Raw genomic sequence first — 22,971 nt, 5'->3', positions numbered from 1 at the left:
TCTCTCCCTGTCTCTCCACCTCTCCTCCCTGTCTCTCTCCCTCTCCTCCCTGTCTCTCTCCACCTCTCCTCCCTGTCTCTCTCCCTCTCCTCCCTGTCTCTCTCCACCTCTCCTCCCTGTCTCTCTCCCTCTCCTCCCTGTCTCTCCACTTCTCCTCCCTGTCTCTCTCCCTCTTCTCCCTGTCTCTTCACCTCTCCTCCCTGTCTCTCCACCTCTCCTCATATGTGTGTGTGTGTGTGTGTGTCCAGGAGGGGGTGACAGGCTGCAGGAAGGCGAGGCGAGTGATGAAGATGAGGATACGGAGTTCTTCGACGCCATGGAGGACTCCCCCGCTTTCATCACCGTAACCGCTAGCGACAGTGCGCAGCGCAGGTCAGCCAATCAGAGCCCAAAGACCCACTGCCTCCCTCCTTCCCCCTCCTCCTCCCCCTAGCAACATGAGAATGAGCTTCTAGCAGGTTTCATCCCCCTGAATGCGGGTGGGTCCTGGTGGGAGTTCTCATGTTGTCCTCCAGGTTAATGACAGAGGAGGTAGGTGTTGGTGTTAGCCAGGCTTGTTTGCTTGTTTACCCAGCAGCTGCTGTATCTCTCACTCTGTGACTCACACCTTCCCCCAGAAACATCAGACCCCTGCAGCAGGGAACACATGAGCTCCCTCGCTCTGTACACACACACACACACACAAACACACACACAGATGTCGTGACGAGTATGATGGAGCTATGGTGTTTGTGTGTATTTGAGAACGGTGCTGTGTGTTTCAGGCGTTCGCAGACCAGCCAGAGTGGAGCCGGTGGAGGACACAATTGGAACCAGGACGGCCATGTAAGTGGGGCTCGGACCGTACGCCATGTTTGTAGTTCTTCCAGGGTGGAGCTTGTAGACTCCTTCAGTTGACCTCCCACTTCAGCTGCCGTGTCGAGCAGACATCCTGTCAGAAGGATCCCACGGATGTCAGCCTGGAGTGTTCTCACACGCACACAGACACACACACATACACACAGACACACACACACAGACACACACACACATATGCCTGCCGTCCTTGTTCCCCGGGCAGTGCTGGAGACGCACAGCTGCTGTCTCTCGCTGTCATTCTTCTGGATCTTAATTACCAGTCAGACATCTGTTCCATCCTCCATCTCCTCCTCTCCTGTTCCCTCTCTCTCTTTCCCTCCCACCCTCTCTTCTTCTTCCTCCTGTCTCTTCCCTCTCCTCTCTCTCTTTCTCTCTCACTCTCTCTCTCCCTCTCTGCCCCCTCACTGTGACTCATCGAGTTCCTGTCACAGTTTGTCCAGGAAGTCTAGACTCATCCGATCCGTGGTCCAATCACAGCCTGAGTTCAGCGGTGTCTCTGGGTCTGTCAGGTGTCGCCGAGCTGCAACAGCCTATCAGGGAAGGAACTGCAACCTGGCAAGAAGAGGCGGAGCCACATCCCAGACAAGCCCAACTACTCACTCAACCTTTGGAGCATCATGAAGAACTGCATTGGCAAGGAGCTGTCCAAGATCCCCATGCCTGTGAGTGTGTGTGTGTGTGTGTGTGAGCCAAAACAGAAACACAGCCTCTGACCATCTGCACATGTGTGTGTCTCTCTGTGTGTGTGTCTCTCTGTGTGTGTGTCTCTATGTGTGTGTGTCTCTATGTGTGTGTGTCTCTGTGTGTGTGTGTCTCTCTGTGTGTGTGTCTCTATGTGTGTGTGTCTCTGTGCGTGTGTGTCTCTCTGTGTGTGTGTCTCTATGTGTGTGTGTCTCTATGTGTGTGTGTCTCTGTGTGTGTGTGTCTCTCTGTGTGTGTGTCTCTCTGTGTGTGTGTGTCTCTCTGTGTGTGTGTGTGTGTGTCTCTCTGTGTGTGTGTGTCTCTCTGTGTGTGTGTGTCTCTCTGTGTGTGTCTCTCTGTGTGTGAGTGTCTCTCTGTGTGTGTGTGTCTCTCTGTGTGTGTGTGTCTCTCTGTGTGTGTGTGTCTCTCTGTGTGTGTGTGTCTCTCTGTGTGTGTCTCTCTGTGTGTGTGTGTCTCTCTGTGTGTGTGTGTCTCTCTGTGTGTGTGTGTCTCTCTGTGTGTGTGTGTCTCTCTGTGTGTGTCTCTCTGTGTGTGTGTGTCTCTCTGTGTGTGTGTGTCTCTCTGTGTGTGTCTCTCTGTGTGTGTGTGTCTCTCTGTGTGTGTGTGTCTCTCTGTGTGTGTGTGTCTCTCTGTGTGTGTGTGTCTCTCTGTGTGTGTGTCTCTCTCTGTGTGTGTGTGTGTCCTTGCAGGTCAACTTCAACGAGCCCCTCTCCATGCTCCAGCGCCTGTCCGAGGACCTGGAGTACCACGAGCTGCTGGACAGGGCGGCTGGCTGCGACAGCCTGGAGCAGCTGTGTCTGGTGGCTGCCTTCTCTGTGTCGTCCTACTCCACCACGCTGCACCGCACGGCCAAGCCCTTCAACCCCCTGCTGGGGGAGACCTACGAGCTGGACCGCCTGGAGGACCACGGCTACCGCTCGCTGTGTGAGCAGGTACACACACGTAGACACACACACGCCTACGTCTGCTTTATGGCCTTGTGGAACAGTCCAACAGTGGGTGTAACCCTGTAACCCTTACCTCCTACACACACACACACACACACACACACCCCAGGTAAGCCATCACCCTCCAGCTGCAGCTCATCATGTGATTTCCCTGCGTGGCTGGACCCTGTGGCAGGAAATCACCATCGCCAGCAAGTTCCGCGGAAAATACCTCTCCATAATGCCTCTGGGTGAGACACATAAACACACTCACAGGACACACCCCAACAGACATACATCTCATGCCTCACATCTAAATCCTCGGTTGTGTTTGTCCCCTCCGGCGCGCCGTCCAGGAGCGATCCACCTGCAGTTCCACTCCAGTGGGAACCACTACGTGTGGAGGAAGGTCACCTCCACAGTGCACAACATCATCGTGGGCAAGCTGTGGATAGACCAGGTCTGTCCATCTCCCCTCCTCCCTTCCTCCGCTCCTCACCATCTCCCCCCTCTCCTCCTCCCCATCTCCCCTCCTCCTTTTCCCCTCCCCTCCTCCCTTCCTCCGCTCCCCATCTTTCCTCCTCCCCTAACCCCTCCCAATCCCCTCCCCATACTAGCAGTGTGTTTACCAGTGTGTGTGTGTGTGTGTGCTCAGCTAGCTGTGTTTCAGCCCAGAACAGAGACTCATAAAGCAGCAGTGCTCCCCAGAGATTGATCTATAATGAATCCCCCTTATCATCAGCCTCCTGTCTTAGAGATGACCCAGTTACAGCCTGTCTACCTGCCATTGGCATGGATTACTTTAGATTTCCTTTACCTTCTCTTGTCTTTCTAACCCCCCTCTTACCCTCTCTCTCCCCCTGTACCCAATCTCCTCATTCTGGTGTCTCTCTCTCTCTCTTTCTCTCTCTCTCTCTCTCTCTCTCTCTCTCTCTCTCGCTCTCTCGCTCTCTTGTATTTTCCGGAACAGTCCGGGGATATTGAGATCGTCAACCACAGGACCAAGGAGACTTGTCAGCTCAAGTTCTCCCCCTACAGCTACTTCTCTAGGGAAGTCCCACGCAAGGTAACACTTCCCCTTCCTCCCATCCCCTCCTCCTCTTCCCCACCTCCTCCCCCTCCCTCAGCCTATCTCAGCCCTCCCCGAAACACGACCTCTACGTCTCCTACCTCACCCAGCAGTCAGACGAGGTCTGGTCGCCCCCTGCTGGTGGTTTCTGGACATCACAATCTGCACCCACCATCACCTCAGTTAGACTCTTATCGTTCTCATGCCAGAAATAACCCTCCTCTCTCTCCCTCGTCTCTCCCCCTCGTCTCCCTCCTCTCTCGGCGTGCCGTTGCCCAGGTGACGGGGGTGGTGTTGGACGGCGGTGGCCAGGCCCAGTACGTGCTGTCTGGGACGTGGGACGACAAGATGGAGAGTGCCCGGGTGGTGCAGAGCTCCCGGGGGGGCACCGGGGCGGAGGGCAAGCAGAAGACAGTGTACCAGACCCTCGCCCCCAAGCTGCTGTGGAAGAAGTACCCCCTACCGTAAGACCCCACAGCACCCTGTCTTACACCACAGCACCCTGTCTTACACTTCAGCACCCTGTCTTACACCAAAGCACCCTGTCTTACATTACCCCCCCTACCATCTCCCTCCACTCTCTCTCCCCTCCCCCCGGCTCCCTCCCCTCCCCCCGTATTCAGGGACAACGCTGAGAACATGTACCACTTCTCGGCGCTGGCCCTCACCCTGAACGAGCCGGAGGAAGGGGTGGGGCTGACGGACAGCCGGCTGAGGCCAGACCAGAGGCTGATGGAGGCTGGGCGCTGGGACGAGGCCAACGCCGAGAAACAGAGGCTGGAGGAGAGGCAGCGGGCTGTGAGGAGGAGGAGGGAGGCCGAGGCCTCCGACGCTCTGGACGATGGTGAGAGAGGGAAGAGGGGAAGGAGGGACGGAGAGAAGGGGAGAGAGAGGTACAAGAAGAGAGGAGAGAAAAGGAGAGAGAGGGGAAGGATGACAGGAAAGTACTTGGAGGTTGAACGGGAGGGGAGGAAAAAAAGCTAGTGAAACTGAGAGAGAGAGAAAGGAGGACCGGAAAAAGAGGAGATGTGATGAGACAGTGAGCGGGGTGAGAGAGAGAGTGAGAGAGAGAGGGAGTCAGGGATGGAGAAAGGATTTACCGAGCATCTCGTCTTTAGTCACATTACTGTGAATGATTTGAGCAGTTCCCCTGTCCTCTGTGTGAATGCTTGTGCCCGGAGCCCCAGTGTACAGAGAGAGTTCTGGAAGCTCCTCTCATCCTCGTGTGCGTGGCTGTGCGTGTGTAATGCTGATATACCCATGACGTGTGTTTCTCTTCCTCCCTCTAATGGTGATCAGAGTGTGATTATGATTCTGGTGAGTGGGGGGGCCTCGCGCCCCCCAGAAGTGCATCCCGTCCCCCTGTCCCCCATCCTCCCTGACCCCCAGAGTGGTGTGCCTCTGTCGGCAATGCATGCTAGGCCCCTCCCATCCACTCCCACCCAGGAAACAAATACCATTTGATTTGTTTCCTGCTGCAATTAATTCAGAATTGGCCCTATTATTTATATCTATACATCTATATCAATATAGAAATGTAGATGCAGATTAACAGACTGCCTGAATATCAATATCAACCAATAAACCAGTATTTATTGGTATAATGCTGCTTCTGTTATAAAGCATCCAGTGCTCGTCGGTTTGAAGAGTGCTGGGAGTGAGTGTGCTGTGTTCCCTGCTTCTGCTGTGTGTGTGTGTGTGTGTGTGTGTGTAACGCCTGTTTCCGTCCCCCAGGGAAAGAGTACGAGGGTTACCAGCCACACTGGTTCCACAAGAGGAGGGACTCCATCACAGGGGAGACAAACTTTGTGTATAAGGGAGGCTACTGGGAGTCCAAGGACAAGCAGGACTGGAGTATGTGTCCAGTGATCTTCTAACTACACATCAGCTGTCAGAGTCGTCCGTAGACCCCCTGCCCCCTCCTCCAGCCCCCCAGCCCCCTCTCTCGGAGGAAGATTGATGCCTCTGGACCATCTTACAGTTTGTGCGGATTTCCTTGTGCATGGGACTGTGTACCATGTCACACACACACACATGACATCCTCCCTTACACACACACACTGTACATCCTCCTCGTTTCCTATCCAGCTGAAGGATAGTGTCTCTGCACAGCCTGCTTGGTGAGGGTGTACTCCAGCTGTGAGTGTGTAACCATAGAAAAAGACCCCCCCCCCCCCCCCCCCCCCCTCCTGCAAGCTTCCAAAACCAGGTGTTCCACAAAGGTTCCCCACAATGCACTGTTCTTCTCTGGATGCCTTGTGTGTCTGATCACATGTGAATCCCACTTCCTCTCCTCGTTGGAAGTGCAGGCCTGTGTCTGTCACAGCACAGACACTGGGTTGTATTCGAAGGCGGACTTGAAAAGTCTTGATTAGATCATTAGATGTGTGTTTTCATCTGTTGGTTATTATTCTATAGGATTGTAGAATGTTCCGGAAGGAGCAGATTCCAGAGAGTGATCTAGAGCTCTCCCTGGAAAACCTCCTTACTGTGTCCTGGCAGCAGAGCTAGCGTTGTTCACTTCCTGTCGGCTCCTCCGCGCTTCCTGTCCACGGCTGAGCCCGACATCGTCACGGTAACCGATGACGGCACGTTTTGTCGCCACGGCAACTTTTGTTGTCCCATTAAAAACAAACGTTCGATCTTCTGACCCTTTTAAAGCCCTCACGGTTCATATAACCGTTAACTGTCCAGGAAGTTATGTGACGGGTATGTAACGGACGTGGTTTTGCTAGCAAACACCATCAGAGGTATCTGGCCGCACCGACCAGGAGTCGAACTCACCACCTCTGACATGCCAAGCGCAACCACTACCAGCTACGCCAAAGAAAAGCTAGCTATTCGTTGACGCGGGTGGCCCATTACATACCTGAGGAGTGAGTTTCACCGATTCACACCGGCTACATTCACCCCTCTGAAACTCACTCCGGCGGCTAGCTAAGGCTAACCTAGCGAGATCCGGGTCACGGCACCAATGTGACGGGTATGTAACGGACGTGGTTTTGCTAGCAAACACCATCAGAGGTATCTGGCCGCACCGACCAGGAGTCGAACTCACCACCTCTGACATGCCAAGCGCAACCACTACCAGCTACGCCAAAGAAAAGCTAGCTATTCGTTGACGCGGGTGGCCCATTACATACCTGAGGAGTGAGTTTCACCGATTCACACCGGCTACAGTTACATAACACAGTCCACACAAACTACCTTCTGCAACAAAGCCGTGTGTCCCATCCGGTACTGCATGTTGACATCCAGACACAGACACTCAGCCAGGTGAACACTTCCTCCTCTCAGCCAGGGGAGGACTGGGTCTCATACAGGTGAGCATCTAGAGTAACAGCCTCAGTCATAACTAATCAAGCTGGTGTCCAGACAGGTGTGTGAGGTCAGATGGTTTCCCGGGTACAGTCGAGGATCAACGTGTGATATATATCCAACCTAGGGGACGGATTCTCCTGGGTAGTGGAGGGGAGGGGGGACTCCCAAGCAAGGCACCACCGCCAGCTACTGATCCAGGACCAGTCCAAGCTCAGGCATAGCATCAATCCACTGCTCTGGAGCAGGTCACAGACTGACCCCAGGACAGCTCATGGAACTCTCTCGTCTTTTAAGGACCGAGTAGTAAGCGAAAGGAAGCTCCTGACTTGCGTGTGTGTTAGCTCTTGAAAACGTGTAAGTAGGTTTTTTATAATTGCTGTTAGGAATGTAGATTTTTTTTTTTGCCAGGTGGTATTGTATCCGCCTTCTAGAAGTTTGTGTGAAGATTTTTTTGTAATAACAAAATAGTAACAAAGAATAATTATACAATTATACATTAGAGTGATCATAATAATAATCTTAATGCTAAGTTTGAATCTGTATGAATCTGAAGTTTTAAGGACCTGAATATATACTTTAATTGTACCTCTTTATCCAAATTGACCCCCTGTAAGTTTGATTTCAGATTCAATGTTTTATATCAAATGGAACTGACTTACTGAAAATCTTTTTTTAATACAAAGTTCTTGCTAGCTACAAAGGTCGCGTTTTGACTGGTTCCGCTACCTGCTAGCTTCGGATACATCCTGCTGTGACCTTGATGTAACTAATCAGGTTGCTGTGGTCGGCGTGCTGTAGAAGATGAGCTCCTTACTGTCATCTTCATATCTGAGTTAGAACAGCACGGAAGAGACCGTGCAGGCTGAGCCGTAGATCCGAACGACATGCGCTAACGGTGAATGTACGATATTCTCCCTTAAAAACTATTTTACGGTTTGTTAGTGTTTTTCAGTACAGCGTTCTCTTTAGGTCATTTATCAAAGCCCGGATCCTAGAAATAGTCTAGGAATAGGCGAGTGAGTGGGCGTTCCAGGTACATTTTAATCCAGCGAACTCTTAATTAACCGATATCCATGCATCGTTGACTATCAACATATTGATACTCACAAAGACACCCGTGCAACAATTTACAAGCACATGCCTAAGTAGCGCATAGAGGAAGACTAGTACCTAGCTTGTGACTGAAACATATCAGACATTAGGGTGGTTTTATTTTTTCTATTATTGTAAATGAGTCGTCATTGTACTGATAATCCTATACCATCATGGGCAGTATTGCAGGGTGATAAACGTGGTATTGAAGAGCGAGGAAACATAAAATGGTAACGGTTTATTTCTCAATGATCAACTGTATGTTTAGAGATTTACTTTAATATATTGGGTTTGAAATAGAATGATTTTATATATTAATATACCTATATTTTGATGGATGAATAATAATAATTAAAAAAATGTAAATCCACTGAATGAACATCCAAATAACTTCTGACCTCTGCTGGCTTGCGCCCTCTAGATGAATAGAGAAGACAAGACGTTGAGATGGCGAGAGGCCGCTATGCTGAATGTGAGATTGATCTGTAGCAATAAGAGTGAAGTCAAAACGATGTGTTCTTTTCTAACTCGTTTGTCTTCTAAACGGAAGGCGGTTTCTGCAGAAAGGGAATACATCAAGCCAAGTACCTATCTGTGGAGCTAGAATCTTACTGTACGGAGACTTGAACTGTCTTCCCTATGAAAGGCTGATCTAACTTTTTTCCTTTTATTTTCATGTTTTCCTCTATTTCTCATTTCATCTCACCAAACACTTAATCAAGCATGGTTTTATTTAGCTTTAAAATTATCGCTTTTGTATTTTCTTTTCTTCTCACGAGTGCCATGGTTATTCTTTCACGCCTCCTAAGTGCATGCACGCTCAATGACTTCCGTGTACGACCTGTGGTTTCCTTTCAGTCTTTGCTGATTGGTTCCTCTAAAGCAGGGATATGATGAAGACTTGGAAGGTTAAACCTTCCATGTCTGAGTTGCTCCTCTGGACTCCCTCCGGCCTAGACAGCCTCCAGGTACACTTAGACCAGTTCTGACGGCAGGTGGGGAAGCCGACCGGGTACCCGTGATGTCGGACCGGTAGCCCTACCACAAACACACTCACAAGTACCGTTGTTCAGGTGTAACTGCAGCTTTTCTAACGGAAGCTGTACTTCTTTTATAATTGTTTTCTCTCCCTTAATTTATATGTATGTAAAATTGTCTTCAAAAGCAAGACGTAATGTCTCAAAATAAATAATAAAGTTGTTTCTGTTAACTGGATTTGTGTAAGTCTTGTGCTTTCAGTAGGCAACTTAATTACTTAAATAGGGCCTAGGTTAAGGTTAATTACTTGGGTAATTATGGGTATTTAAGAAATTCCGTTCACCCCCAGGTAGGTAATGAAAAACATTGTAATTAAATGTGATAAATATTTACATACTGGACAAACTATTATGAACAGCATTGCAAGAGGGTTTGTTGAGTCAGCATTTTGTCTTATGTTCCGCCGTGGTGACGGGCGCCCCCGCGGGCAGACAGAGCAATTTGGCTTTGGCTGGAACGAGTGCTGTTTGTGCGTTGCCTAGAAACCCAACCACTGCTCCTGTCAATCAAGACTCTCCTGCAGTTTCTCTACTCAGGACCTGTCGGTATTTCCAAAAAGCATAATTGGTCGGTAAGTAAGTGAAAGTCTAACTACGCGTCAACACACGTCATCGGAAGAGAGAACGTTGAACGTTTTTAAAAACTTTTTTTGATCGACTACTCGATCCTTAAATTTAAACATGAAGAAATAGCTTGGTGTCTGCTGCACAGTTGTGGATTTGGGATTTAGGAATATTTTTGACTGGTGCTTGCAGTGTTCTTGATGGTGAATACAGTAAATACAATTCCTTTGTGTAGTTTAATAACATTTTCTTCCCTCTTCTGTTCTTTTCAAGACAGACAACAGTTAACATTAACTTAATAGCACAAGTCAAGGTGATGCCTAAATATCTTTGTTTTTTTAATAAAGTAATACTTTCCAATTATTCAAAAAGTACATTTAAACTACAAACAGCTCTAAAACTCACACAGGAATGCAAGGTTGTTTTATGAGCAGGGTCTTTCTCCAGCCAAGCCCACCAGAAAGTAAGGTTTAGCTCATGTATCCAAGGCAACACCAACCCCCACTCCTCACCCATGCTGGTCCGAGACCAGCGTTCAGCCCTGGGGCATAATGCCACATATTCTATCTCTTTCCCAGTCCCAAGAGATGGAAGATGGGAAAGGTGACGGGGGACAAAGAGATTCGGAAGACACAGACGAGCTTCTCTTTACCGGTCAGACATTCTCTACACGGGTATCGGCGTCCTCTCGTGTTGTGTTCTGTCTCTCTGTCAAACGCTTTGATTACTTCTCTGTCTCCGTTCAGATTTGCAGGACGAGAGCGGTGTATTTGGACAGTCCTCCCCTCTGAAACCGGACCACTGCGACCTGCTCTTGGACGCGATAGACGCGCAGCTGAGCCGACTGCAGGTCAGTATGAGTTTCTTCTTCTCGTGCAGTGTTTCCCAACCTTGGTCCTCGAGTATGGAAGCAAATTAGTGACAACGTTTTCAATTTGAAAAGGAATTGAATACTCAATATGGAAATGTAAACACCACCAAATGCGTTCGTTTTGAATTCACCTCTTTAAAATTGAAATATGAATATATTTTAACGTTAAAAAAAATCTGATCCCAAAAATTGCCTAAAATGGAGTGGAAAAGGTCGGGAATAGCTGACCAAGAAAACAGGACAGTGAGGAAGGCTGATCTAGAACGTGTTCTTCCTCATCTTAAAGTCTCCTTAACCATGTTGGTTTATTGATTTGTTTATTGATTTGATTTGTCGATTGATTTGATGTTCGCAGGTACAGAACCACAAACATGACATCAGAAGTGCTGGTACGTCAGACTGATTTGGAATAGTTTAGTCTGTATGATTAGTCCAGCATTATCGGAATAAGTCTTTACCCTCCTATTCATGTTACCAGAGCTGAGCAGGAGCCAATCGGGGAGCAGGGATACTGGACTGGGAAGTACCATAACAACTAACAACACCCCCGTCTCCTGTGTCGACTTGGTACCTTCCTCTATCAAGGACCACTCCATAGGTGAGAAAACGGTCTGTCACTCCCAGATTAAGAAGTGACAGTTGTTTGGTCAGGTGACAGTTGTTTGGTCTCTTGCGTTTCACTCTTTTCTGTCTCCCTCCAGGTCAGGTTCCTCAAGCGCCCAGCTGCAGTAGTGGAACAGGGGTTGGGAGCGACGGACCGTCCAGTGTGGAACCTGATGGAACCGGGGAGAACAAGTACCAGGCTCCGAGAACCAGACTTCTAGCAGGTACTGCAGGGTTCCACTCAGAACCCATGCTGGATCTGACCTCTGATAGGCTGTCTAAGAAGCAGGTGATCCAGGATGAGAAGGGCGTTATTCTAACAGTATGTCAGTGATCAGAGTCAAAGGACACTGTGTATTTTCCAGGCACAGTGCAAAGTAACCAAGCGTCAATTATAACAAGCAAACTAAATCAAGATGAATTTCAACGAATCACAACATTCACGGCAGCCACTTCCTGTTTCCTCCCCCAGGAGTTCCTGTGTTGAGTTTTGACACCGTAACCATCGACAGCGACCTTGACTCTGTGCGCACAGACAACATACGACAACACATCAGACCAAGTAAAACAAACAATTGTGAATTAGATGAGTTATCGAGTTCAGAGTCTGGCCAAAGCACGTAAATGCCACCTGCTGCGTGTCATCCTAGGATGCAGGTCAGTCATTCAGTCGATGATGAGGGACGGGCTGCACTCTGAGCAGAGTGACAACGACACGTCTCCTAACACACCAGGTAAGACTCTCAGTTCCAGGAAGATCGATGATCTTTGATCCTGACCGCCAGACGGGGCGCTTCTGCTACCTCTGCTCTCTGCTTGTGATGGCAGGTCATGCAGGGCAGACAACCAGCCATGGAAGGGAGGCCAGGAGGAGTCTGCCTGCCCGCAAACATCATCCCAGCAGGAGAAACACTCCCAAAAACACTCCCAGGTGACACGATGCTGCTCAAACTGGGCCGTATGGCTCACCTTACTGTTGTGATGATGTTCAGTCGGTGACCGAGGAAACATTGTCAATAAAAAGGATTGTCCAGGTGTTTGTTAGCGCAGCCTTGGTCCTATCCTCATCCCGTCTCATGCCGTCTGTGTGGTGGCAGGTATGTGGGTGATGAGGATGATGACGAGGATGATGAAGACACGGATGCCAGTGTTCGCTGGCGGAGGAGGAGACAAAGGGATGACAGGTCGGAGGAGCTAGCTAAGCTCCGACAGGTAAACACAGTCACACGTCTTAAACACACCAGTTTGTGAGTGTGAAATACTGTCGTTCTGATCCTAGATCTTTTGCTGTACTTTCCTTTCCTTTTGTTTAGTACCTCGCTTTGAATAAAAGCACCTGCCAAAATGAAAATAATATCAAATATAGTCTGTGTGTGTGTGTGTGTGTGTGTGTGTAGGACTGTGACGAGGAGGAGGAGAGACTGAGGTTGAAGAGAGCTCAGCTGCGTGAGATGGAACAGTCCCTCTCTGACCTTCGACACAAACGGGAGGTACGTCGCAACGTGCGATGAGTGCGTTCCTCATCATGTTATGAACTTTGTGACCAACATGACATGGTATCTCTCTCTCCTGTGTCCCCACCCCTGCACGACAACCACCCTATCCTGCCCGACCTCTCATGCTCGTATCCCAGCATGCCTTGCAGGAGCTGGAGCAGCTGCGATTGGAGGAGGTGAGTGTGGCTGTGAGCAGAGAGAGAGTCGTCAGCCTGGAGAGGGTATCACACACCGTCCTCCACTCAGCACACTTTAGTCCAATCAGAAAGTTGGAGCACAACCTTTTTTTACCAGCAGTGCCTCACAAGGCTTCACATGCGCCCATAGAACTGCCCCTCAGCCAACCTAAACTGTCAGTTCCCACATGCTGCGCTGACAGTGTCCTCTCTGTGTCTCTACCTGTAGAGCCTGAGGCCTTCAGGGGTGGGCGTGTCTCTGCTCGAGAGAGAGGAGATGGAGAGGCAGTTGGACGGGGCCAAGACTCAGCTCTTCAAAGAGCAGCGTAGATCAAGGATCAGACTGGACTCTTTACAAGAGGTAGGGTAGAACCGCCGTCCTCAGAGAAGACCTTAGAACACAGTGGAGGATGGATTACCTACTGCTACTGCTTGGACACTTCAATGAGTGTCTGTGTGTGTGTGTGTGTGTGTGTGTGTCTGTGTGTGTGTGTGTGTGTCTGTCTGTCTGTCTGTCTGTCTGTCTGTCTGTGTGTCTGTCTGTCTGTCTGTCTGTCTGTCTGTCTGTCTGTCTGTGTGTGTGTGTGTCTGTCTGTCTGTCTGTCTGTCTGTCTGTCTGTCTGTGTGTGTGTGTGTGTGTGTGTGTGTGTGTCTGTGTCTGTGTCTGTGTCTGTGTCTGCGTCTGCGTCTGCGTCTGCGTCTGCGTGTGCGGGCGGAGCAGCAGCTGGAGGAAGCTCGTGAGGAGCTCCAGCGTGTGACGGAGGAGGAGAGACTTCTGAGGAGCCGCTGTGTCAGGCTGGAGGAGGAGAGACACAGGCTGGAGGTACCCACCTCTCCTCCCCATCCACACCTCCCTCCGCTCTCCCTCTCTCTGTCTCGCCTCTCCTCCTCTCCAGTCTCTCTCGCTACCTCGGTCCCTCTCTCCTCTCCTCCTCTCCAGTCTCTCTCGTTACCTCGGTCCCTCTCTCCTCTCCTCCCCCAGGCTGTGGAGCTGCAGGTCAGCAGGTTGAGGAGGGAGCTGGGGGAGAAGGAGGCCAGGCTGGGGGCTCTGGAGAAGATCCTAGCCCAGAAGGACCTGCATCTGCTGGGTCTCCAGGAGGAGCACAGCGCCCTGGAGGTGGAGAGGGAGGGCCTGCGCGGGGAGATCCAGAGCCGGGGCAACCAGCACCTCGCCGCCCTGAGAGAGGCCCAGGAGCAGGCACTCCTCCAGGGGGTGAGTGAGGAAGGGGTGGGGGGATGGTGGTACTGGGAGAACTCAACTCAGGTGAGTCTGAGCTGGGCGATGTGAGCTGGTCTGAGGTGGAAGAGAAAGAGGTTTCATACGTGTTTGTTTACGTGTCAGCGGCGAGAACTGCAGCAGCAGAAAGAGGAGCTGGCTGTCGTCCGCGAGGAGGAGGTTCAGCAGGTGAGAGAAACTGTTGGATTCCCTTTAAAGGTCAAGCGATTTTAAAGAAAAAATCAATGTTGTTTTTGTGGGTGAGAAGTGGAGGGTTGCCACACTGACGGGCCGGGGGTCTCTCCTGTGTCCAGGTTCAGAGGCAGGCTGAGGCGGACACAGCTGCAGCTCTGCTGGAACAGGCTCGGTCTCACGCACAGCAGCTTGAGGCCATGCAGACACGCATCCAGGTGAGTGGGTCACACAGGGTCACACAGGGTCACACAGGGTCACACAGAGTCACAGGGTCACACAGGGTCACACAGGGTCACACAGGGTCACACAGAGTCACACAGGGTCACACAAGGTCACACAGGGTCACACAGGGTCAGGCTCGAACATACGTCAGCGGGTGGTGTCATAGATTAATAAACAGTGTTTCCTGTTTCTCCTCCCTCGTCCCAGCTGAAGGAGGAGGAGGTGAGAGAGCTGAGGGAAGCTCTGGAGGCGCAGAAGGAGGTGGCGAGGAGGCGCGAGGACGAGACCCACGCTACAGCCGAGCAGATGGTAGGCTCAGCGGCCGTCGCTCCATCCTCCCCACCTCGGTGGAGCTGGGTGGAGGTGGGTGGTGACGTGAGCCGCTGCCTGCAGGTCGAGGATGCCGTGGAGCAGCAGAGGAGGAGGGGGGAGGAGGCCGTGCAGGTGCATGCTGGGATGCTGAAGGAGCAGCACAGGGAGGCTCTGGAGAGAGCCGGGGCAGAGACAGAGAGGGAGAGGAGGCACGCTCTGACGCTGCAGAACACAGTGCTGGAGCTGCAGCAGGTGAGAGCAGCCAAGACCCCACCCTGCAGAGGATCATCACCAGGACCACACACAGTCAAACCAGTCATCTCCCATCCCCCCCCCCTCTCTCTCTCTCTCCCTCCCCTTCCCTCTCTCTCTCTCCCTCCCCTTCCCCCACCTCCCTCCCCTTCTTCTCTCTCTCTCTCTCTCTCTCTCTCTCTCTCTCTCTCTCTCTCTCTCTCCCCATCACTCTCTCTCTCTCTCTCTCTCTCTCTCTCTCTCTCTCTCTCTCTCTCTCTCTCTCTCTCTCTCTCTCTCTCTCCCCATCCCTCTCTCCATCCCCCTCAGAGGTTGAAGGAGCTGGAGGGGGAGGCGTGTGACCACCAGGGGGCGCTGGTGTCCGTGCAGGCCGCACTGCGCCGCACCCTGGGAGACGAGCACCAGGCTGAGCTGCAGCGACTGAGCACACGCATGGAACAGGTCCCACACACATTCACACACACACCGTTTCACAACACGGCCAGTATACTGTCCCTGTTTGCAGAGTGAGGAGGTATACTTTATGTTATGGTGAAGCCCAGTGGTTAGAGCCGTCAACTGCAGATCCAGTGATGGCAGGTTCAAATCCCTTCCTGAACATCGCCGAGGAGTACAGTTAAACACACCCAGGCTGTAGTGTGGGGCTACAAGGTGACCAGGCAGCCTGTGCTCGCAGGAGAGACGGGAGGAGGAGTCACGGCTGGAGCAGAGGGCCTGGAGGGCGGAGGGGGAGGCGGGCAGGCTGAGGAGCCAGCTGGCCGACAGGGAGGCGGGGGCAGAAGAGAGGACAGCCAGGCTGGAGCAGCAGATCAGGCGCTGGGGCCAGGAGCTGGGGGCCGAGTGTGGACACCTGCAGCTGCTGCTGGAGGACAGGGGGGCCCCTGGGGGCACTGACGAGCCTCCTCACTGGTACACACACACACACACACACAAACACACACAAACACACACAAATACCTTGCAGTTCCTCTACAGTGCTTCTCCCTCAGTCCTACGGTGGCCCAGGCTGTCCAGACCTTGCGGGCGCTCAGGGTTCAGCTGCAGCAGGAGATGTCCTTCCAGAGACGCAGCGCCCTGCACCTCAGCAGAGACAAGGTCTCTGACAGCTTCTTCTTCTTGTACTGGGGGACTGTTGTTTGTACGGCAATTTGGATCCTAGTGTCTGCTAAATGACCTTCTTCTTGAACACACATATGGAGTTTCTTCTTCTTCTTCTGAAGGAGCGAGAGTTGCGTTTGCAGAGAGAGCAGCTGGAGATGGAGAGAGAACAGGCGCTGGACTCACTGAAAGAGAGACTCATTCAGGTACGCACATCACGGTGTTCTTCAAAACAACGCTCACGCAAAACCACCCTTCACAGGGCTGTGCCTGTGGACTTATTCTTGTGGCGTGCGTGCATTCACACATGTGTGTGTGTCTGTGTGTGTTCGTCACAGGAGCACATCCAGGAGCTGAGTGGTGTGACCCGGGCCCAGCAGGGGGGCGGCGGGGCGGGAGGCGAGGGGGGCGTGGAGGGGGGCGTGGCGTGGTCCCTGCGCAGGCAGCTGCAGGCTAAAGACCAGGAGCTCAGGGAGGTCCAGAGGAATATGGGGCGGTGGAAGGAGCAGACCAGCACCCGTCTGGCACGCAGGTTTGAGCAGGAGCTCACCTCCGAACTAGAGAGGTAACGCACTGCACTGCAATGCACCGCACTGCACCACACTGCACCGCACTGCACCGCACTGCACCACACTGCACCACACTGCACCTCACTGCACTGCACCACACTGCACCACACTGCACCTCACTGCACCGCACTGCACCTCACTGCACTGCACTGCACCACACTGCACTGCACCGCACTGCACCGCACCACACTGCACTTCACCACACTGCACCGCACTGCACCACACTACACCACACTGCACCTCACTGCACTGCACTGCACCACACTGCACTGCACTGCACTGCACCACACCACACTGCACTGCACCGCACCACACCACACTGCACTGCACCACACTGCACTGCACCAAACTGCACTGCACCACACTGCACTGCACCACACTGCACCGCACGGCAAAGACAGACTGTCAACATTAGAAATATTAGTTGTGCGCTTACTCATGCTTAAAACAAGGACATTTGACTGCCTATATATATACGGTATATATGTTATACATTTATAATGTGTTGTTTATTTAAATTAAGTCACAAGTCATTTATACAAGTCAAACTTGTGTAACAAAATGACTACACTCACAAGTAGAGTTATTACAGTGTGCAATGGCAATCTCAAGACCAACGTTGTCCTGTTCCACATCATAAAGAAACTACCTGTTTACTGTATATAGATTATCTAGATATACTGTATATACAATATAGTATATGTATCGTTTTTTAAATTCCATTGAGTCGGTTGTGTTTGCGTCTCCACAGGTGCAAGGCACGGTTGTTGAAGGGGAGGTAACTGGTTTCAACCTGTTTAGACTAGCCAAACCTAGTGTAGTTTGACCATGCCTAGATTCTGCTTTACTGACTAACCTAAATGCTCTACATTTCTGCCACTGGTGCATATGTGTCCATTAGGTAGTTGTATGTGTGTGCGTTGTGTGTGACATCCTGTGATGTGTGTGTGTTTGTGTGACATCCTGTGATGTGTGTGTGTGTGTGTCATAGGAAGGCCCCCAAGGCCCGAGAGGAGAAACAGAGGACCCTGGAGCAGCTGGGGCCCAGGTTCCCCCCCTCCTCTCCCTCTCTCCCCCCTAGGGCATCCCCCCCAGACCTGGCCTCTCTCAAGCTGCTGCGGCACCTCCAGGGCCGGGTCCAGCAGCTCCGGGCAGAGAACCAGGCTCAGGCCTGCGGCCCCTCGCCCCCCAGCAGGGGCCACCTCAGCAGGGGCCCCGGGAGCCTGGCAGGGTCCTACCTGGAGACGGTGGGTGGTCCGATTCAGCCCAAAGCGGATTTCCACTTCATGCAGTAGAAGAGGACGATCACACACATCTGAATGTGTGGACCTGTGTCGTCTCTGGATGAGTGTGTTTTAGTCGTCTTGCAGTTGTGGCCATCGCAGCACAGTGTTGGGTTCTGGAGCCCCTCGTGGTCCAGAGCAACCCAGAGCTGACTCCTCGACCATGCACAACGTACGCGTGATGAGATGTCGTTAAAAGACTAGCGAAGTGTCACTCGATCGTTCTCCCATAGCCTGAGCAGAATTCGTAACTGTTTAACGACGGGCAGGTCACAGTGACACCGTGAAAGTACCGCTCGTCACATTGTCCGTTTTCTCAGCGAAGCAGTTTGATTTTACTGCAGGGTTCAAGGTTGGGGACAGGGTGTGGGTGAATGAGTGATTGACTAGTTGCTGCATACCACAGAGATGACACAGAGGTCATGAGGTCAGGGGTGGGAATGGAGGCCCTCTGAATATACACGTGGTCTCTTGTAAGATTGGCTTCCAGTGTTTCTACAGTGTTGTCATAAATCCTAACTTCAAACTGTGTGGATTTGGCCATTAAACAGTAATGCACATGATTTTTTTGTTTTACTTTGTAATTCAAATAAAAGAGCTTTATTTAGAAACAGATACAAAGTAGTAACACTCAATGTTTCTATCAAGATGCATGTTAAGAGAATACAATCAAAATGTACGACGGTGAATATCCACAATTTCAATTTCTCAAAAACGAAGGAAGTGTTTTTCCCCCACCTAAAGGAAAACGACGACAGGTGACGGTCGAACAGCAAGCTCACATGCTTTCAAATCCTGTGGGGAAAAAACTGGACTAAACCAGAATTGAATTGTCAAAATGCAACTCTGACAACAACAAAAAAAGCTCAAGCTGTTTCTGTCTGCCTTCAAACTAAGTTAAAAAGCAGTTGCATTTGTCTCCAGACACAAAAGATCTGTCTAAATACAAACCACTACTCCTACATGTTGTGTAATTATGAGGAAATGGGGATATGAACACACAACTTTTTTGCTAAGTGTCGGTTTCCTTCAAGGATATTGAGGCAAAGGACAGTCCGTTGGAAAGTCTGAAATCTTTAACATGTACTGGTACTGACTGTCAACACAGACATAGCTGAAGAAGAAAAAAACTGGTGGGTCCCTTCTCGAAATCATGCCCTAAAACGCATCCCTCCAGATCCGCGTTAGAATGTCGTGCCCTAAAACGCACCCCTTTGGATCTGAGTTAGAATGTCGTGCCCTAAAATGCACCCCTCTGGATCCGAGTTAGAATGTCATCTCCAAAGACGAATACCGATTGATTGTACCAACAATTGATTGCAACACAAACTTGGCATAAATTTTGGCCAAAGGAGCACAAAACCAGGAACCCAACACCACCGACACGCCGACCAGCAACCGGGCCTTGGTCTAAATCTGTCCCCTTGGCAACAGTAACGTAGCAACGTCCAACCCATTCGTTCCAGGCTGAAGCTCATGGCGTCCGGGCGACGGCCTTTACAGCTCCATGTCCTCTTCTCCAGAGCTGCCCCCCGGGGGCAGGTATGTCTCCTTAGGGAGGCCTGTGGGTGTGAGGGGGACAGGGGGGCTGGGGGCCGGGGGCGGCCGGATGGCTGCCTGCTGCTTGCGCTGCCTCTGCAGGGTGCCCCTGAACCTGCGGGAGATGGTGTCCTCCGGGGGGCGCCACACCACCAGCTCCATGCACGAGTGGCTCCTGGAGGAAACAGCAGAGGAAGAGGAAACAGGGAAGCCGTTAGCGAACGTGTGCAGCTCCCCAGACCAGGCCACTCCCCTGGATGCACACGAAGGCAGACGCTCTCACACCAAAGCGACATAGGGAGAGTGCATGTGTAAAGGTGAGCTCAGAGTGAGGGAGGATGGGGGAGGAGGGGGGGAGACTCACAGACTGTGCCACCGTGTGGGGGAGGAGGGGGGGAGACTCACACAAACTGTGCCACCGTGTGGGGGAGGAGGGGGGAGACTCACACAGACTGTGCTACCGTGTGGGGGAGGAGGGGGGAGACTCACACAAACTGTGCCACCGTGTGGGGGAGGAGGGGGGAGACTCACACAGACTGTGCTACCGTGTGGGGGAGGAGGGGGGAGACTCACACAAACTGTGCCACCGTGTGGGGGAGGAGGGGGGAGACTCACACAGACTGTGCTACCGTGTGGGGGAGGAGGGGGGAGACTCACACAAACTGTGCCACCGTGTGGGGGAGGAGGGGGGAGACTCACACAGACTGTGCCACCGTGTGGGGGAGGAGGGGGGGAGACTCACACAGACTGTGCTACCGTGTGGGGGAGGAGGGGGGAGACTCACACAGACTGTGCTACCGTGTGGGGGAGGAGGGGGGAGACTCACACAGACTGTGCTACCGTGTGGGGGAGGAGGGGGGAGACTCACAGACTGTGCCACCGTGTGGGGGAGGAGGGGGGAGACTCACACAGACTGTGCTACCGTGTGGGGGAGGAGGGGGGAGACTCACACAGACTGTGCTACCGTGTGGGGGAGGAGGGGGGAGACTCACACAGACTGTGCTACCGTGTGGGGGAGGAGGGGGGAGACTCACACAGACTGTGCCACCGTGTGGGGGAGGAGGGGGGGAGACTCACACAGACTGTGCTACCGTGTGGGGGAGGAGGGGGGAGACTCACACAGACTGTGCTACCGTGTGGGGGAGGAGGGGGGGAGACTCACACAGACTGTGCTACCGTGTGGGGGAGGAGGGGGGAGACTCACACAGACTGTGCTACCGTGTGGGGGAGGAGGGGGGAGACTCACACAGACTGTGCCACCGAGTGGGAGAGGAGGGGGGGAGACTCACACAAACTGTGCCACCATGTGGGGGAGGAGGGGGGGAGACTCACACAGACTGTGCTACCGTGTGGGGGAGGAGGGGGGGAGACTCACACAAACTGTGCCACCGAGTGGGGGAGGAGGGGGGGAGACTCACACAGACTGTGCCACCGTGTGGGGGAGGATGTCTGTAATGCCGCGCTGCAGCCCCAACTTCAGGCTGTCTGACATCACCAGCACCGGGCGCCTGGGCAGAGAGTCCAGGTCCAGGTCCTCGTCATCATCATCGTCCTCCAGGGTTATCCTGGGGTCACATAGGACAGCACAGGTTACACAGCATCACTGTACTACACTACCAGAACTGACATGCTGCTGTTCTTTGGTTTCTTTTGTTGTATTTGACAGGGGTGAAGGTTTCGTTATACATAGCACTTTTTGAAAACTGTCGTTCTGTCGCTGTCCCCTCACATACACACTTTTTTTTTAAATCAAGAAAATCATATTAAACAACCCAATCCTCTGCTGTGGCTAAAAGCGTCTGCTAAATGGATGAAATATAAATATATCTTGTTTTTTCTTCTTCACCTCTCTTCAATCTCCTGTAGTCTCCTCTGGGCGGCCTCCACCTCCATGTGGAAGCCCTCCGTCTCCAGGTGGGGCTGGGGGGGGGGCACCCCTGCCAGGCCCTGCAGTAGGAGGGGCGGGGCCGGGGTCGGGCAGGGCTGGGGCGGGGGCGGGGCAGGGCTGGCTGGCCCGGGCAGAGGGCAGGCTGGGCCTGGTGACCCTGGAGGCCAGCTCAGACACATGCTGGGGCTGGAGTCTCCAGGGTCACTTCCCATTGTCAGTCTCCTTCGCTTGGCACTGCATCCTCTGTGGGTGCACACACACACACACATGCGAACACACGTGCACTATTTGTACTTTGTTTTGGATAAAAGCATGTGCCAAATTAAGAGACAGTAAATATTGTCTTTTTTCCTTTTTTTTTTTGATACCAAAGACCACTTAAAATAGGATTGCTGTTTTAAAAAAAGAAATTCTCACTCGTCATCTGATCTTCTCCTGTGCTTCCTTAGGCAACGTCTCTCCCAGCTCCTGAGATGACAAAATATTGAGTTTTTTTCTACTGAGCCAACACTACAAATCTGAGTAAAACATTCAGCCTCCAACACGTTTGAATGTAAACATACCGTGTAAGTATAAAGTAAAAGTTAACACTAAACGATCGTTAAATAACCGACGCTTACGTGTTGGCAGGGGGTAGAGCCAGCAGTGGGTGAGAAGTGCTCGCGGGGCTGATGTTGAACCCCGACGTTTGTGGCATGCTGGTAACACATGGGAAGGGGTACATCGTAGGCAGAAACCCCAACTCGCTGCTCATCTGACTGGGGTGGTGATGCATTGAGCTTCAAGCTAGACTGCACGGCGGAGGGCCGGACGGAGAGCGGGCCGATGGGAGCTTGATAAGAAGCTCAAATGTTCTAGAATGACAAGGGACAAGCATACGAAGCATATGTATAATGATTATACAAGAACATAACAACATATATTATATTGCATTCATATGGCTTGTCTGTAACGTTAAGCATGCATTGTCATTTGATGCGAGAGACTTGACACTTATCGTGATAACTTATATAGTCATAACAATTTGAGCTAACTTTAGCTAGCTGATATAGCTAGACTACAGCTATACTACCAGTATCGACCTAGCTTTTTAGCAGCAGTAAGGCATAGATATTCAACGTAAATGACTGTACCTACGCAAGGGTTGTGGCCAAGGCTAATATTTTAGAAAAATAACTCAACACACTGTTTAAGTGTGGCCAGAGAGTTATCCGACTTGACCCGCCCCCTGATTGTTGTTGTTGTGTCTGACTGAGCCCTGTTGATCTGGGTTTGATCTGCGAACTCACCTGTATGCCGTTTATTTGTTGTCGCTACGTTCATTTACCGCCATTGTTTTCAGCAGTTCCAAAGCCATTTATGTGATCATTTGGGGCTGATTACTTAAGTGAATGGGTAACGTTATCGCGTCCACGTCCGTTCAGACAGTTAAGCTTAGTCGAGGGTTGTCTAGTTTAGTCGCAGTAAACCGTCGTCATCACACATTCTAGAAAATACCGGAATACAGTAGTCACTTGGCGTTTCTGGGTCTTGTAGTTTACACACAAAAACGTAACGTATAAAAAGTTACTATCCTATTATTATTGGTTGTAAGATAAAAAATATTCTCGTGGAAATGCGCCTTTGTTTTTTAAAGCACTTATCCCCACCCCGTGAAAAGTATTTATTTAAAGATGCTTGAT

The 22,971-nt window shown here is 51.6% G+C and overlaps 3 protein-coding genes across 3 annotated transcripts in view; 2 read left to right on the top strand and 1 right to left on the bottom strand.

Annotated features, from left to right (window-relative positions):
• Positions 1 to 9,183, top strand: part of osbp2b (oxysterol binding protein 2b) — a 30,439-nt gene extending 21,256 nt beyond the window's left edge. Inside the window, 11 exon segments of the mRNA XM_084694643.1 lie at positions 249 to 372; positions 765 to 825; positions 1,368 to 1,520; positions 2,250 to 2,492; positions 2,617 to 2,737; positions 2,843 to 2,946; positions 3,457 to 3,552; positions 3,835 to 4,019; positions 4,179 to 4,399; positions 4,855 to 4,872; positions 5,290 to 9,183. Coding sequence (XP_084550769.1) covers positions 249 to 372; positions 765 to 825; positions 1,368 to 1,520; positions 2,250 to 2,492; positions 2,617 to 2,737; positions 2,843 to 2,946; positions 3,457 to 3,552; positions 3,835 to 4,019; positions 4,179 to 4,399; positions 4,855 to 4,872; positions 5,290 to 5,432 — 1,469 coding nt within the window. The 3' untranslated portion in view covers positions 5,433 to 9,183.
• An 869-nt stretch (positions 9,184 to 10,052) lies between these two features.
• LOC146220052 (uncharacterized) lies at positions 10,053 to 18,471 on the top strand. The gene is made up of 25 exons (XM_084694447.1): positions 10,053 to 10,223; positions 10,316 to 10,419; positions 10,796 to 10,829; positions 10,919 to 11,038; positions 11,142 to 11,267; positions 11,516 to 11,605; positions 11,694 to 11,777; positions 11,872 to 11,974; positions 12,141 to 12,255; positions 12,441 to 12,533; positions 12,677 to 12,715; positions 12,945 to 13,076; positions 13,437 to 13,538; positions 13,698 to 13,928; positions 14,058 to 14,120; positions 14,246 to 14,341; positions 14,556 to 14,657; positions 14,742 to 14,912; positions 15,222 to 15,353; positions 15,589 to 15,821; positions 15,902 to 16,007; positions 16,133 to 16,216; positions 16,349 to 16,575; positions 17,571 to 17,826; positions 17,950 to 18,471. The coding sequence occupies exons 1-25, from the start codon at positions 10,121 to 10,123 to the stop codon at positions 18,013 to 18,015; spliced, it is 3,012 nt and encodes a 1,003-aa protein (XP_084550573.1). The 5' UTR covers positions 10,053 to 10,120; the 3' UTR covers positions 18,016 to 18,471.
• ccdc117 (coiled-coil domain containing 117) lies at positions 18,422 to 22,901 on the bottom strand. Its single transcript, XM_084694451.1, has 6 exons — positions 22,579 to 22,901; positions 21,910 to 22,143; positions 21,707 to 21,757; positions 21,248 to 21,532; positions 20,820 to 20,966; positions 18,422 to 19,576 (listed from the first exon to the last, which is right to left on the bottom strand). Exons 2-6 carry the CDS (start codon positions 22,062 to 22,064, stop codon positions 19,360 to 19,362), a joined length of 855 nt encoding a protein of 284 aa, XP_084550577.1. The 5' UTR covers positions 22,065 to 22,143; positions 22,579 to 22,901; the 3' UTR covers positions 18,422 to 19,359.
• Positions 22,902 to 22,971: the final 70 nt, after the last annotated feature.

This window comes from Hypomesus nipponensis, chromosome 28 (genome assembly GCF_054491055.1).
Source record: "Hypomesus nipponensis isolate SF chromosome 28, ASM5449105v1, whole genome shotgun sequence".
NCBI lineage: Eukaryota > Metazoa > Chordata > Actinopteri > Osmeriformes > Osmeridae > Hypomesus > Hypomesus nipponensis.
This window is presented reverse-complemented; position numbering and strand designations above follow the sequence as displayed.

Excerpts from the sequence above, each read along its gene's own strand:
- LOC146220052 (XM_084694447.1), top strand. The coding sequence starts at position 10,121 with ATGCCACATATTCTATCTCTTTCCCAGTCCCAAGAGATGGAAGATGGG. Across the intron at positions 10,224-10,315 it reads AGACGAGCTTCTCTTTACCG|ATTTGCAGGACGAGAGCGGT; the intron begins GTCAGACATTCT and ends GTCTCCGTTCAG. Across the intron at positions 11,778-11,871 it reads CACGTCTCCTAACACACCAG|GTCATGCAGGGCAGACAACC; the intron begins GTAAGACTCTCA and ends TTGTGATGGCAG.
- ccdc117 (XM_084694451.1), bottom strand. The coding sequence starts at position 22,064 with ATGCATCACCACCCCAGTCAGATGAGCAGCGAGTTGGGGTTTCTGCCT. Across the intron at positions 20,967-21,247 it reads CTACAGGAGATTGAAGAGAG|GATAACCCTGGAGGACGATG; the intron begins GTGAAGAAGAAA and ends ATGTGACCCCAG. Across the intron at positions 19,577-20,819 it reads CACACGGTGGCACAGTCTGT|GAGCCACTCGTGCATGGAGC; the intron begins GTGAGTCTCCCC and ends TGTTTCCTCCAG.